We start from the raw sequence: 16,596 nt of genomic DNA, 5'->3' as shown, positions 1-16,596 counted from the left end.
CCGTCCCATGACTCTGCAGTTAGTGTCTGTGGCACCTGCTTCTGGGTGGTGTCTCAGTGCTGCCACATTCACCTCCAAAGAGGGGGCTTCCCAAAACAGGCCCTTGCTGCTGACCCCCAAGGCATCCACAGGTCCAGTCTCCTTTCAATGGGCCCACTTCACAGGGCTCATTGATCTTGGATTTGGCTTCAATCCCCTCTCCAACCCTTGCAACTGCCAGAGGTGCTCACCTTCCGCCTTATCCATTCCCACGTCACTCACCCCACAGGGACAGTCTCTGCCTCACTTGTCCTAGGGATTGTTCTACCAAGACGTAATACAAAGTTTCCATGTAAAAGGACGAGCCTTGTGGATAAGGGAGAAGTGGTGGATGTCATATACCTAGACTTTAGTAAGGCATTTGATACGGTCTCGCATGATATTCTTATTGATAAACTAGGCAAATATAACTTACATAGGGCCATGATAAGGTGGGTGCATAATTGACTGGATAACCGTAGTCATAACCGTTGACAGATGTTAACGGTGCTAAATCCTACTGGAAAGGGATAACAAGTGGAGTTCCGCAAGGGTCTGTTTTGGGACCCGTACTGTTCAATATCTTCATCAATGATGTAGCTATTGGGATAGAGAGTACGCTTATTAAGTTTGCAGATGATACCAAACTGGGTGGGGTTGCAACTTCTTTGGAGGATAGGGACATAATTCAAAATGACCTTAGCAAGTTAGAGAAATGGTCAGAGGTAAACAGGATGAGGCTTAATAAAGAGAAATGCAAAGTGCTCCACTTAGGAAGGAACAATCAGTTCCATACATACAAGATGGGAAGTGACTGTCTAGGAAGGAGCATGGCGGAAAGGGATCTAGGGGTCATAGTGGACCACAAGTTGAATATGAGTCAACAGTGTGATGCTGTTGCAAAAAAAGCAAATATGGTTGTATCAACAGGTGTGTTGTAAGCAAAACTCGTGAAGTCATTCTGCTGCTCTACTCTGCACTAGTTAGGCCTCAGCTGGAGTACTGTGTCCAGTTCTGGGCGCCACATTTCAAGAAAGATGTGGAGAAATTGGAAAGGGTACAGAGAGGAGCGACAAGAATGATTAAAGGTCTAGAGAACATGACCTATGAAGCCAGGCTTCATGAACTGGGCTTGTTTAGTTTGGAAAAAAGAAGATTAAGGGGGGACATGATAGCGGTTTTCAAATATCTAAAAGGGTGTCACAAGGAGGAAGGCGAAAATTTGTTCCTCTTGGTTTCTGAGGACAGGACAAGGAGTAATGGGCTTAAAGTGCAGCAGGGGAGGTTTAGATTGGACATTGGGAAAAAATTCCTAACTGTCAGGGTGGTCAAATATTGGAATAAATTGCTAAGGGAGGTGGTGGAATCTCCCTCTCTGGAGATATTTAAGAACAGGTTAGATAGACATCTGTCAGGGACGGTGTAGACGGAGCTTGGTCCTGCCTTGAGGGCGGGGGACTGGACTCGATGACCTCTCAAGGTCCCTTCCAGTCCTATTATTCTATGATTCTATGACTCACTACAAAGCTAAAAACTTCAATGAGAGAATTAATACAGAGATGTGCCTACATCTGCTGCAGGGAGACACCTCTGCCTGCCTCTGCCCCTCTCCCCCAGAGTCTACAGCCCCATTGCAAAGCAGGGGAGGGGAAAAAAAGAGGCTAAGGTCCATCCAATGGGACTGAAGCAGTAATGAGCAAGCCATGCCTGGGAGCCATTCTCCTTTCCATTGCTGGTGCTGTGTTTTTTCAGGCACACTGAAATGCAGTCACCTCTAGGGTGGGCTAGACAGCTGTTTAACACCTGCATACGGTTTCAGGCAGGGGGCAGTGCGGTCTGCCTTCCTGCAGAGCCCCCGTCAGAACTACCTGACTTAGGAAAAGAATAAACACGAGGACTGGAAAATTAACCCGCCCAGTCTCATGTCCCCTAGGCAGGGAATGAGCCATCTACATTAGGCCTCAGCTGGAGTATCATGTCCAGTTCTGGGCGCCACATTTCCTTGGGGAAACCGAGGCATGTGAGCCCACCGAGAACCGACAGAACTGACTGCCCCTTCCTCTCGCTTCCCTTCCCCCTAGTTTTCCCCCTCCCTTACCTTCTGCCGTCTAGTTTGCGGGGCCGGACTCCAAACCGCCTGCAGTTTTCAGTTTTAAAATCCCGGGCCATGACATCACGTCATGTCCGGGCGTCTCTCCACCCACTTGCAAACGCCACACATGGCAGCAGCAGTCGGCGGCATGCGCAGGCAAGGGGGAGCCAAGCCATCTTCCAGATGCAGTGCGCGGGGCCCCCTTAGGTGTGGGGCCCAATTCAGCCAAATCGGTCGAATCGGCCTAAGGCCGGCCCTGATGCCAAGGAAACTAGTTTATATGGCTCCATCAATGGAGTCATGTAGTCTAGACGTACCCAAGGTGACTAATCTGAGGATTTGTCACAGATTGAAATGTCAGAGAAGATTTTGGAATTAATTCATAAACTTCACAGTAACAAGTAATGAGGACCAGGTGGCATTCACCCACGTGTTCTGAAAAAACTCAGTTATAAAAGTGTGGAACTATTAACCAATACATTAAATCAGCTTATTGCCCTTATATAAATACACGGTACTCCCACATCTTGAATACTGGTCTCCTCATCTCAAAAAAGATCTACTGACATTAGAAAAGGTTCAGAAAAGGGCAACTAAAATGATGAGGGGTTTGGAACGGGTCCCATATCAAGAGAAGCTAAAGAGACTGGGTCTTTTCAGCTTGGAAAAGAGAAGACTAAGGGGGGATATGATAGAGGTCTATAAAATCATGAGTGGTGTGGAGAAAGTGAATAAGGAAAAGTTATTTACTTGTTCCCATAATATAAGAACTAGGGACCACCAAATGAAAGTAATGGGCAGCAGGTTTAAAAGAAATAAAAGAAAGTTCTTCACACAGCGCATAGTCAACCTGTGGAACTCCTTGCCTGAGGAGGTTGTGAAGGCTAGAACTATAACAGGGTTTAAAAGAATGGTGATTAGCCAGTATGAGCAAGGAATTGTGTCCCTAGCCTCTGTTTGTCTGAGGGTGGAGATGGATGACAGGAGAGAGATCACTTGATCATTACCTGTTCGATTCACTCCTTCTGGGGCACCAGGCATTGGCTACTGTCGGCAGAAACGATACTGGCCTGGATGGACCTTAGATCTGACCCAGTATGGCACAGAGCATACACAGCAGGCACTGCTGAAGGTTTGCTTTCACAAAGAGGATAACAAGCAGGCAGCAGAAACAGAGAAGCGGCTATCCAGGGGAGTCCCTTTAAGCATGCATCTCTGGAGGGCTCTGGCAACAGCACTCGAGAGCAACTATTGACCTAGGGCCCGGCTAGATCCAATTCCCAGGGGTTTTTATGCGAGAGAGCATCCAATGAGTGTGGACACTCTCTTCCGCAAAAGCGCATTGCAGTGTGCTTTTGAGGTGTGGACACCCCTTTGTGCAAGATGTTTTTGCAGAAGAATTCTTCCGCAAAATGCTTCTTGTGCAAAAACTTCGTAGTGTAGACAAAGCCAAGATGCTCACCCAATGAAATACATCGACAGCAGATTTAAAACAAATTATTTCTTCACAGTCAACCTGTGGAACTCTCTGCCAGGGGATGGTGGAAAGGCCCAATCGTAACAGGGTTCCAGTAAGAACAAAATAAGTTCAAGGAGGTTGGGTCCATCAGTGGCTACTAGCCAGGATGGGCAGGAATGGTGCCCAGAAGCAATAGAGAATGGACAACGGGCGGGTGAGGGGATGGATCCTTTGATGATTCCCTCTTCTGTTCATTCCGTCTGAATCACCTGGCATTGGCCACTGTCAGCAGACAGGACACTGGCCTGGATGAACCTTTGCTCTGACCCAGTGGGTCATTCTTATTTTTTCAGATAGAGCCCAAATGTCTCTGCCCCTGCTGTAACGCACTAGACCCCACTCCCCTACCAGCGCTGAGACCGAGTCCGCGAGTCCTGACTGGGTCTGCCCATCTCCACAGAGTCAGTAACGAAGTAGGAATATATATTGCCATTTGAAGCTAACCAGTGTCCCTCAGGTGACTTGCCACAGGATGTCAGAGGATGTTGGTGTTAGTGCTGAGTGGGTCTAATGTTTATTTAGTTTTCTTTCTGTTATACAGGAATTAGATGCAGTGCTCCTTTCAGCTCACTGCTTAGTTATCAGCCAAAAACCCTAGATTTTCCCAGTGCCTGAGTAGCCCTAGAAAGAGGTGATGGGGGTGTGTGTGTGTGCAAGGTGAATAGAATTGGTCCCCCCCAATTTGGTGCTTGGCTTGTACTGAGCATGCTCAGTAACACTGCGAAAGGTGCTGTCCCCCCCCCCCCCCAGGCTCTCACTTTCTCTCCCCCCAATCAGGGCATGCACAGGTCATTCCCGCCCCGTCCCCAGCAAAATCTGAAATATGCCCCTGGGATCGTGTGGATGGAAGAAGGGAAGGGTGGGAAGAGGTGGGGTGGGGGTGGGTCCCGGAGTGGAGAGAGGGTTGTTGTTGACCATCCACTCCCCCGGGGACGTCCCTGCTGGTGGGTTCCCCCTGCTGGGCTGTTTCACAGGGATGTGCCGGGTGCATTCCCAGCCAGCGAGGAGGGGGGTCTGGGTAGAAACCTCCAGCCAGGAGGCCTTGTCTGGTCAGGGCTCCCCAGGTGCAGGCAGATCAAGGGCTAGCAGTGGGCTTGGCAAGGGCCATTGCAGGGTCTTCTTGTGCAAAGCCGTCACGTTAGAGAGCCCATCCCCCTGATGTCCTGCCTGAACAAACGCAGCTGGTAACGTCCTTCATCTGCCAGCTGCCGCCGTCTCACCGGCCACGTGCTCTGAGCCAGGTTAGACGTTCGGTGGGACTGGACGTTCATGGGGGTAGCCAGAATAGGGGGATTGTAACAATGAAAGAAACGTGGGGGAAGGGATAGAAAACCTCAGGCCCAAGGTTTAAGTCAATTTCCAGGAGAGCAGCCAGACCTTCATGAGGGCAGATTGTCCCAGAGTAGAGCAGGGTTACATGCACCTTCTGGCGAAGGACCCGGGGCTGGCCACTCTCATAGAGAGATCACTGGCCTACACAGACCACGGACCAGGGCAAACATGGCAATTCCGAGCTGCCTAAATTGAAGAGCCAGGTGTTTCTAATGGATGCGGCATTTCAACCGTAAGTGTAGCACTTGCTCCCTGGATCAGCGAACCCAGCATGGGGAATGAACTCGGTCACTCTGGAGAGGGCTTTATTCAAAATAAATCACACACGATGACGTCCTCCCAAGTCCTGTATGGAGGCAGGAGTAACAGGAGGTTGTTAGCCGTTAGCCATGTCGTTCAGCCTTGACTAGGCACGTTTGTGACTTGGCCAGTTCACGTGGTGTCCCTCGCTCGTTACTTGTCAGTCTCAGAAATGACACACAGTTAAACCCTGCATAGACGCTGTGTGCTGGGTATCCCATCAGCTACATTACCGTGTGCTTCTCTCTGACATTGCAGGGATCACGCTGTGGGGCTTGGAAGAGCTTCGCATGGATGTAAACACAAAACCACAGCCCTGGACTAACTATAAGATCATCGCATCTGACACCATTGAGGACAAGGCCAGCGCCCTCAATGTCACGGCATCGCTCAAAGCCAGTTTCCTGGGGGGCTTGGTTGAAGTAAGTGGATCTGCCAAATACTTACATGACACCAAAACATCCAAACACCAGGCCCGAGTCACTCTCCAGTACTTGACCACAACAAGGTTTGAGGAATTAACGATGAGCCATTTAGGAGCAGAGAACGTCTCTTATCCTGCTGTGTTTGACCAAGGCACGGCCACCCACGTGGTCACGGCTGTGCTGTACGGCGCCCAGGCTTTCTTTGTGTTCAATCGAGAAGTTTCTTCTACTGAGAGTCTACGAGAGATCGAGGGATCGCTCCAGATTGCAATTAAAAAGTTACCCTTGTTTTCTGCAGAAGGGGCAGGGGATCTCAACATGGATAAAAAAGACAAATCAAATGCTGACAAATTTAACTGCAAGTTCCATGGTGATTTTGCACTTGAGAAAAATCCAACTAATTTCCAAGATGCCATGACCATTTATTCCACCCTCCCAGCGTGGCTGGGTGAGAATGGGGAGAAGGCCGTACCCGTGAGAGTCTGGCTGTACCCGCTGACCAAGCTGGATTCCAGAGCTGCTCGGCTGGTGCGTGAGATCAGTACAGTGCTGATTTCTGATGCTCAGACTGCAATGGAGGACCTGGCAGAACTGGACATGCGATGCAACGACATGGGGAAGAATCCGATTGCCAGAACCTTCCCTGAAATCCAGAGGAAAGTCCAACAGTTCCAAGGTCTGTGTAAGCAACACAGACAGACTTTCCAGAAAGAGCTGGCAGGACACTTACCCTCCATCCGTGGAGGGGGGGAAGAGGAAGGAGCCCTGGTGGACATTCTGTCACGCAAAAACCTGTCACCCTTCAACACTCAGAAACTTAATGAATTCCTGGACTCAAAGGAGCGGGAGATGAATTATGTGGATTCCTACCTTAGTGCCCTAAGCAATGTAGAGGTGGTGACCTCCAAGAGTGAACTACAGAAAATAGTGCTGGACCCTAGGCTTGACTTTGTCGTTTCTTTTACATTCATCTCCTTACACGACGAGGAGCCATATTTATCAGATTTGCATCTCTGGCTTCATACCCAGTCTACTAAGGACACTCAGGATCCTGCACCAGCCAGTTCTGCCAGTGAGGAACCAAAATCCAAGGCCTGGTTTGAGGACAAGGAAATACGTAAAAAAGCTCGAAAAGCTGCAAAGTGCTTTTCAGATTTTGCCCGTGTCAATGAATCTAACAGGAAGACCCGGTTCATTGTGGCCTCTGTTCCAGACAAGGACAATCCAGGCACTTCCATTTACCTGTATGAGGATGGAGAGCGGGTCAGCACTGACTTCCAGCCTCCATCAAAGCCTCTTCCTCCTCTGATTGGTGGAGTCCGACATGACCGTGTGCAGCTCATGCTGAAGCCGGCAGCCTATGGCAAGGCTGAGATATGCGGCTACTGGGCAGAGTACAGACTTGTCGGGCAGGATAACTGGGTGGCTGTGAATGTCAGTAACACACAAGAGACACTCACAGTCACAGGGCTCCGTCCAAACACCCAGTACCAGTTCCGATACGCGGCCGTGAGCAAACCAGGGCTCAGCGAGAGCAGCGACGTGAGCGACACGGTGAAGACGCTTCCTCCTACCAGCCCCCCTGGGAAGCCAGAGAAAGTCATAGTAGAATCATCAGCCATCACTCTGACCTGGGAGAGTCCATGTGTCATTGGAGATGGAGTCAGTATAAGCGAGTACAAGGTGCAATACAGAGAGGAGTCTGGAGAAGCCAAATGGCTTGAGCGAAGGACAGGAAAGAGAACTGAGTCCTGCACCATTGATGGACTGAGGTCTGGGGCGCCCTACAGATTCCAGGTGTCAGCCGTGTGTGCAGATGGGGCTGGGAGTGACCCCGGGGAGGAGGTGTCAATCACAACAACAGAATTAAAGACACTAGCACAAGATTTCTACAAGAAGAGCACTCGGATAGAAGAAGGGCAGCCCACGGTGTGTGCACTGCCCATAGAGAAGGTGTTTGATTCTAACGCAGAACATCCAAAGTACAGGCTGGGGAAGGAGACCCTGGAGATCCCTAACAAAGTGATTATGGTGATGGGAGCCACCGGGTCGGGGAAAACGACTCTCATCAACAGGATGATCAACTACGTCCTGGGTGTGCAATGGAAGGACGAATTCAGGTTCAAGCTCATCCATGAAAGAACAAAAAGAAGCCAGGCTGAGAGCCAGACATCCGAGGTGACGGCCTATGAAGTTAATCACACAGAGGGCTTCCAAGTCCCCTACTCGCTGACTATAATAGACATGCCGGGATTTGGCGACACCAGAGGGATAGAACATGACAAGGAGATAATAAGGAAAGTCCGAGAGTTCTTCTCCACCCCAGGGGCCATTGATCACATTGACGCCGTCTGCGTTGTGGTTCAGGCCTCACTAGCTCGTCTGACCCACGCCCAGAGGTACGTGTTTGACTCGGTGCTCTCCATGTTTGGGAAGGACATAAAAGACAACATCCTAATCCTGGTCACCTTCGCCGATGGGCAGACCTCCCCTGTGCTAGAGGCCATTAAAACAGCTGATGTCCCTTGTGCTAAGGATGCTCAGGGCAACCCTGTGTATTTCAAATTCAATAACTCCGTCCTCTTTGCCTGTAATGCTGCAGTTGACGAGGGCAGTAGTAATTTTGATGAAATGTTCTGGAGAATGGGAGCCGGGAGCATGCAGACATTTTTTGGGGTTTTATTAAAATTGGAAACTAGAAGTCTGATGTTAACGCAGGAGGTTCTCAGGGAGCGGAAGGAGCTGGAGGTGGCTGTGGAAGGGCTGCAGCCCCAAATCAAAGCCAGCCTGGTGAAGCTGGAAGAACTGCGCAAGACACAGGAAGCTCTGGAGCAGCATAAGGGTGACATGGAGGCCAATAAAGACTTTGAGTATGAGGTGGTGAAAACAGTGCCAGAGCAAATAGACATCTCTGGGACAGGGAACTACATAACCAACTGCCAGAACTGTCACTATACGTGTCACTATCCCTGTTCGTCCTCTAATGATGCTGATAAGCGCGGGTGTGCAGCTATGGACAAGAACACAGGATGTTGCAGGGTGTGCCCTGGGAGATGTGTCTGGAATGTTCATTTCAATCAAAGGTACAAGTGGGAATACAAAGTAGTGAAAGTGAAACAGACCTATGCACAACTGAAGGAGAAGTACGAGACGGCGTCTGGAGAGGTGCTGTCCACACAGAGTGTGGTTGAGAAGTTGTCTCAGGAATACGCTGCAGTTGAAGAGATATTAATGGAGCTGATTGATAAAATATCTCGCAGCCTCCAACGTCTGCAGGAAATCGCTCTGAAACCCAACCCGCTGTCCACCCCGGAATACATTGACCTGCTGATCATGTCGGAGCAACAGGAACTGAAGCCTGGGTACCAGGAAAGAATAAAATCACTGAAGGACGTGAGGGAAAAGGCAGAGATAGTAACAAAGATTGCCAATAATGAGCCCCTGCTGCCAGGAGAACAGGGTCTGTACAAGAAGACTGAAGAAAAAAAGGCTGCATTGAAAAACTTTGTAAAAGGAAAAGCGGATCGTATGCAAACAGTGGATCTAGTTAAAAGCTGGTTTCACTAATAACTGGCTGCAATTTCCCCATGAAAAAGAAGCAGCCGGTTTAACAAAGCCTGTAGCTTAGCCCTGATTCAGGACTGGCCGCCTCTGCTCTGTGTAACATTTTCCTGTGAGATCCAGTGAACCTGAGTCCCTTTCCCTGAGCTCCCTGTGACTGCGCTGACTTCCATTTATTGCAGTGAAACTGACGGCAGGACCTGGCCCACTCCACCTGGGGGAGAACATGGAACAAGCTACAACGTAGGAGGAAACAACTTCAGTTCCAGATGTTTGCAGGGGGTGTCTCCGATTGGGGCGAGAGCCCCATGCCCAGCCCGTCACTTACCCTCTCTCCACTGCCCGCATTGGGACTGCACCAGTGTAAGCGCAGGTGCTAGCGGGGCCAACACTTGGCTTTACTATTGCTCTGAGCACCGAGCTCTCCCAGCGCTGGTGGCGTGTGTGAGCCGTAGGGAAGATGCCAGGACACAAGTCATCAGACATAAGAAACGTCCCCCTGACCCCGGCTCTTCTCTGCTGCTGCCGCAAACCAGAGCAGCTCAGCTGAAGCACAGGGGGTGGCACTTCTGTAAAACATTGCCCGGGACAATCTGTCCCAGGGCATCCAGCAAAGCCTTAAGCCAGGGATAATGAATCTCAAGCCTGGCATCTGGAAGTGGCCTCTGGCTTGCTTGGATCTGGCCCCCGAGTCTCAGCCCCCCCTCCCTCCGGCACTGGGGAGCCTGCACTGGTGCTCCAGCCCCCCTGCTGCCCTGCCACGGGGCGGGAGTACATAAAATCTACGAGGCTGCACCCCCAGTCTCTGGGGTGTGGGGAATGTGGGGTGGATCTTTCTCCTTCCCAGCCAGGGGCCACATCCGTGACGGGTTTGTTTGTTTTGTTTCATGTTCTCACTTGTGTGCAGCCCCCGGTTGATTTTTCTGTGGGTCATTGGTCCCGACCCCAAAATTGTTCCCCACCTCTTGGCTGAAACAGCTCCAGCTGGTACCAATTTGACAGGGCTCGGAGGGGCTGATCAGGCCTGTGAGTGGCTTTTCAGCAGCAGCAAGACAGCAAAGCTGGCACCACCAAGCGCAGCTGCATTTTCTCTCCTCTCTGCTTCTTCCCTTCCCTAGTGCGTGTTCTGTTCTGTCTGGGTTGAGGAGGGTTAAAGGGGAGTGGCTGAAAGGCTGATTAAGACTATTTCATGCTCTAGCTGTAATGAAGCTCTGACTCAGGATGAGTCTGGAACAGTCCGACCGCTACAGCCGTATCCGAGGATTCCCAGCAGGTGGGAAGTGACCGGTCCCGCTGAAATCACACAGAGGACATTGTACTCGTCCCTGCCCAGCTGCTCAGGCGCGTTATTCGCTTTGCTGGGTGATCGGACCCGTCCCTGCTGGGAACGAGTTACCTGCATCTGTTCAGAACCGCACTGCAGTAATCCCCTGTATAACCAGACGAGCTTTACTCGGGGCTCTACGTGCTCTTGTATTCTGTGGTTTTAGTCACTCACGGAGCCGTAGTTTATAGATCAATAAAACCAGATTTGCTGCCAATCAGGCATTTGTGTCTTTTTCAGACCTCAGTCTAATGCCAGCCCAACAGAACGGAGACCCCCGATCCCCATCCAGACCTCAATACACCCCTCCCCCACTCAGATCTGGAGTACTTGCGGGTTAATTATCACCATTTCTCAACCTCCAAAATCATTTCTTAGGAAGTTACGGAGCCATCAGGACTGATGCTGGAATGAATCCCGGGGTCCTCTGTCCCAGCTGGCTACTGCTGCCTCTGCCACAGGTCACGAGCACCTGGTGATCAGGGTCATGTGCCAGTAAAAGACATTACTGGATACTGGACCTCTCTCCCTTGGACCTGCAGATCCCGCAGCCACTGCCCAGCCCTTGGGCCATCTGGCTCAGGTCCTGTTCGCAGGCCCCTCCTGAGCAGCCACCAGCCCTGGCCATCACTGCACCCCTACCTGCAACGGGCTGCTCCTAGCTAGTGACCCTTCCCTCCCCCCTCCTAGCCATGTGGCCCGGCCTCCACAGCTCATTCCCAGGCGTTTGTCTAGGGCCACAGCTCCTGGGAGCCCAGGGGAGGAGGGAAGGATGCTTCTCACACTGTTCCCACCCCCAGCAAAATCTTGCAGCTCTGATTGGATGGTTTCTGGCCAATAGGAGCTACATGGAATCATAGAATCCTGGGGTGGGAAGAGCCCTCGGGCGTCACTGAGTCCAGCCCCCTCCCCAAAGCAGGACCAAGCCCAACTCCATCATCCTAGCCAGGACTTTGTAAAGCCGGGACGTAAACACCTCTAGAGATGGAGATTCCACCCCCTCCCTAGGGAACCCAGCCCAGGGCTTCACCACCCTCCCAGGGAAATAGTTGAAAGGGGGCGCTCAGTGCCCAGAAGTTACTGGTTTAATGTAACAAAGAGGAAGGGGGGGGGGGAGTTTGTTGTTGCAGAGAACAGCCTAGACTTGGAGCTATGGTGTCTGGTACCCTGGTGACCCCAGCCCTGCTCAGAGGACCTTGGGTCCGGACAGATGACAGACAAGGGGCTGCAGAGAGGGACCCCAGCAACCAGATCAGCTGACCCCAGCAAGGGGAGAGCATTGGATGGAGGATGGGGTGGAGAAGAGGGGCCCAGGTGACCCTGTTACCTGGGGGAAGATAATGGACAGGGGAGGAGTTGTTTCTGGGGATATTGGGGGCTCTTCTGGGAGACTGGGGCTGTTTTTTGGTGACTGAGAGCAGGGCGGGCAGGACTCAGCTGGCTGCAGGGAGACTGACGTGAGGGCTGAGGGCCCAGGACTGGCCTGAGGGATCCTTGGCTCTGTTCAAAGCTCCATAAGCCCACCTGTTTGGGGCTGGCTGGGAGTCGCTCATGTCTAGAGAACAGGGGGGCGCTATTCCCTCTGGGGGTGGAGGCCCCGGGGCTCAGAGTGAGAGGACCACCCCAAGGGGATTCATGGGGGAAGCAGGCGGCAGAGGGGCAGACCCCCCAGGTGAGAGTGGGCCCCCCAAGAGAGGGTCACCACACTGGAGGGACCCCCTGAGAACGGGCTGTCTCACTGCCGCTGAACTGGAGGGGGCTTCCTGAGGAAGGGCTGCCGCACTGGTTTCAGGGTTTTGGCAGGTAATGTTCAGTGGTGTCTGGTTGGTCAGTTCCTAGCCGAGTGCCCCAAGGTTCAGTTCTGGGGCCAGTTTTGTCTTCCCGCTGATGACTTGTGTCCTGGCATCTTGCCAATGGCTCACATGCTCCGCCAGCGCTGGGAGAGCTTGGTGCTCAGAGAAATAACAAAGCCAAGCGTTGGCCCTGCTAGCACTTGCACTTACTGGTGCAGTCCCAACACAGGCAGTCGAAAGAGGGCGCATGATGGGCTGGGCATGGGGCTCTCGCCACGACCGGAGACATCCCCCTGTGAACATCTGACACTGACGCCGTTTCCTACTATGACGTCACATTCACGTTGTGGGCCAGGTCCTGCTGCCAGTTACACTGCAATAAATGGAAGTCAGCGCAGTAATAGGGGGCCAGGCAAAGAGGCTCAGGTTCACTGGATATTACAGGAAAATGTTACAGAGCAGAGGAGGCCAGTCCTGAATCCGGGCTAAGCTACAGGCTTTGTTACACCGGCTGCTTCTTTCGCATGGGGAGCTGCAGCCAGTAATTATCGAAAAAGCTTTTAATTAAATTTACTGTTCCTTTCACATATTTTTTGAACACAGCCTTTTTTTCTTCAAGCTTCCTGTACAGACTGTGTTCTACTTCCAGCAGGGGCTCCTTATTGGCAATCTTTCTTACAATCTCTGCCATTTCCTTCATGTCCTTCAGTGATTTTATTCTTTCCTGGTACCCAGGCTTCAGTTCCTGTTGCTCCAACATGATCAGCAGGTCAATGTATTCCGGGGTGGACAGCGGGTTGGGTTTCAGAGCGATTTCTTGCAGATGTTGGAAGTTGCGAGATGATTTATCAATAAACTCCATTAGTATCTCTTCCACTGCAGCGTATTCCTGAGACAACTTCTCAGCCACGCTCTGTGTGGACAGCACCTCCCCAGACGCCTTCTCGTACTTCCCCTTCAGTTGTGCTTTTCCGAAAATGCTGCCGCGCTCTGCCGATCAGCTGTGTGACTGCTCAGCGCGGTAGTCTGGATGCTCGGTGGTCGACATCAAAAGCCTTTGTCGACTGCCCCATTATGCCTCGTGGGATGAGGTTTACCAGGGCAGTCAACAAAGGCTTTTGAAGTCGACCACTGAACGTCCAGACTATCACGCTGAGCCGAAAAACAGCACAGTGCGGCAGCCATTTTGATGTAAATGAAGTGGCGATTATTTAAATCTCCGCTTCATTTTGCTATGTCTACAAAGCTCATCTACATGGCTCCGTCGACGGAGCCATGTAATGTAGAAATACCCTCTGTGTCTGGGTAAGAATAACAGCGATGAAAAGGACATGATTACATTTGGCTGATCACCTAGAGCAGTTCCAAGAGCTGATAATGAGATTATTGCAGGTACCTGCACTTGTGAGAACAGCCAGGCTGGGTCAGACCAAAGGTCCAACCATCCCAGTATCCCGTCTGCCCACGGTGGCCAATGCTGGGTGCCCAGGAGGGACTGAACAGAACAGGGAATCATCAAGTTTCACCTAGGATGAAATGCACCTAGAACACTCAAGGAGCTGATAGAGGAGGTATCTGAGCCTCTAGCTATCATCTTAGAAAAATAATGGAAGTCGGGAGAGATTCCAGAAGCCTGGAAAAGGGCAAATCTAGTGCCCATCTATACAAAGGGAAATAAGAACAACCCAGGAAATTACAGATCAGTCAGTTTAGCTTCTGTGCCAGGGAAGATAATGGAGCATGTAATTAAGAAATTCATCTTAATTTTTAAACTAAGAAATGGGGGAAAGCTGATTGGTGCAGAGGATCGGATGGGGACTTCTCTTAGAAGAGAATCCATTGATGGTTTCAGTCGGAAAGAGAGGAGGGGAGATGATAAAGTATGGGCCAGATCAGACAAGAAACAATCACATATACAAGAATCTAATATATCAGGGAAGGGCAGACAAATAAGCAGTGGCAATTTTTTCAAGTGCTTCTACACAAATGCTAGAAGTCTAAGTAATAAGATGGTGAACTCGAGTACCTAGTATTAAAGGAGGAGATTGACGTAATAGGCATCACTGAAACCTGGTGGAATGAAAGCAATCAGTGGGACACAATCATACCGGGATACAAAATATATCGGAAGGACAGAATAGGCCGTGTGCGTGGCGGAGTGGCACTATCTGTGAAAGACAATGTAGACTCAAATGAAGTAAATGTCTTAAGTGAATCAACATGTTCCATAGAATCACTATGGCTATGTCTACACTCGCGGCTTCTTGCGCGAGTAATATGCAAATGAGGCTCAGCGTGGAATATCACCGAGTCTCATTTGCATACCTAATGAGCTACCATTTTTTTCAGAAGAGGGTTTTGCGCAAGAAGGAGCGTCTGCACGGCCCCTTCTAGCGCAAGAAAAGCCCTCTTGTGCAACGCCGTGACACCTATTACTTCTCAGGAAGAACGGCGTTGCACAAGAGGGTTTTTCTTGTGCAAGAAGGGGCAGTGTAGACTCTCCTTCTTGCACAAGAGCCTCTTCTGAAAAAAATGGTGGCTCATTAGATATGCAATTGAGGCTTGGCAATATTCCATGCTTAGCCTCATTTGCATATTACTTGCACAAGAAGCCGCGAGTGTAGACATAGCCTATGGGTAGTAATTCCATACCCTAATAAGAACATAACAGTAGGGATCTATTATCGACCACCTGACCAGGACTGTGATAGTGACACTGAAATGCTGAGGGAGATTAGAGAGGCTACCGAAATAAAGAACTCTGTAATAATGGGGGATTTCTATTATCCCCATATTGACTGGGTACATGTCCCCTCAGGACGAGATGCAGAGATAACATTTCTCTATGCCTTAAATGACGGCTTGCTGGAGCCTCTTGTACAGAACCCAGAACGGGAGAGGCTATTCTTGATGTAGTCCTGAGTGCGGTGCAGGATCTGGCCCAGGCTCTCTTTGCAGGGCAGTAACCCAGGGACAGAGGCCACCTGCCCGGGTGGGTTTCTAGCTCCATTCCTGGTCTTGTCCCCGTAGCAGGCACTGACGCCACTGGGCGTCTGGTCACCAGCCACAGGCTGCAGTGGCTTCTGTTCCCTTTCCCCTGGGTCAGCTGCCACTGAGGCTCCCTGTCCCCGACCCCCCTCCGCCTCCAGGCCAGTTTCTCTTTCCCTTCCTGTTTCTGCATTCGGGGCTGGGTGCCGAGCAGCTCGGGCTGGAAGGCCATTAGAGCCCTGCATTGCACCCTGGGAGGTGGGACCCCCGGAGGAGGGGCAGGAGAGCCTGCTTCAGCTCCCGCCTCTGCAGCCCTGCTGGGAGAACAAGGAGGAAGAGGCGAGAGGCCGGGGCACCTGGGCGCTCTCTGTGCGGTGCTGGGGCGGAGGGGGGCTCCCTGCGTTTGCTGGGGCCACATGCCTGGAGCGTGTCCTGGGCCGAGGAAAATACCAGACCCACGATTCCAAAGCAGGGAGCCAGATCAAACATGCACCTCACCCCGCCCGGTGTGCTGGGCGGTGTCCTCAGTTTCCCTCCTTGGTGTGTGAAAGTCAGATGAGAGCCTGTCCTCACTGCACCCCGCTGCTGATTGGCTGCCCTTGGCCTGAGAAGACACAGAGTTCAGGGGTGCAGCCACCTCCAACCCCTGAGGGGGGGGCGGCCTTTGAGCCTGGGCAGCAGGGAATGTAGGTAAGGGAAGGCATAGCCCTCCCAAAACTGCCTGCACTGCCCAGCCACCTGCGAGGAGCAGTCGCCAGGCCACATGGCAGCCGGACTCCCCGGAGGCTGGGGGAAGCCCAGGGCCCTGCCACGTGGCAGCCCTGGCCCTCAGCTGGGGTTGGGTGGGGTTTGGCTGGGGCAGGGGGAAAGGTTGTGAAGGGGTGTGGTCTCAGGGAAGGGGTGTGGCTTTGGGCAGAAGGGGCAGGGCTTCAGCTGCCTTCCCTAGTGGGGCCTTCACCCACCACCCATGATTATGTCCAGCACCAGCAGGTGCCACATGAGCTGGGCATAGCATTAGCCAGTTGCGCAGTCTGGGAACACTCACCCATCGGGACCCCTGTGCTACGGGCTCTGGCAACCAGCACTCGTGTTTGATCCTCATAACCCCTCTCCTGGGGGCGTTTCTGCACCTTTCGAGATTGGGCGCCAAGGACAGCCAGAGTCCTACAGTGATTTACAGCCAGGACCTGGCAGAGCGGCTGGGTCTGTGCAAACCTGGCAGGCTCCTGCTGTCCTCTCACCCC

General features: G+C 51.7%; 1 protein-coding gene across 2 annotated transcripts in view; it reads left to right on the top strand.

Moving 5' to 3' along the window:
* LOC112545555 (stonustoxin subunit alpha-like) overlaps positions 1–9,950 on the top strand; it is a 298,534-nt gene extending 288,584 nt beyond the window's left edge. For both annotated transcript variants that reach the window (XM_089775946.1, XM_089775945.1), the window contains exon 3: positions 5,520–9,950. In XM_089775946.1, coding sequence (XP_089632072.1) covers positions 5,520–9,253 — 3,734 coding nt within the window. In that variant the 3' untranslated portion in view covers positions 9,254–9,950. The remainder of the gene's footprint in view (positions 1–5,519) is intronic.
* The last annotated feature ends 6,646 nt before the right edge of the window (positions 9,951–16,596 follow it).

The sequence above is a fragment of the Pelodiscus sinensis genome, chromosome 2 (genome assembly GCF_052426305.1).
Source record: "Pelodiscus sinensis isolate ZL-2025 chromosome 2, ASM5242630v1, whole genome shotgun sequence".
NCBI classification, from domain to species: Eukaryota; Metazoa; Chordata; order Testudines; family Trionychidae; genus Pelodiscus; species Pelodiscus sinensis.
Note: the sequence above shows the minus strand (reverse complement) of the source record. Positions and strands in the feature narration are given on the sequence as shown.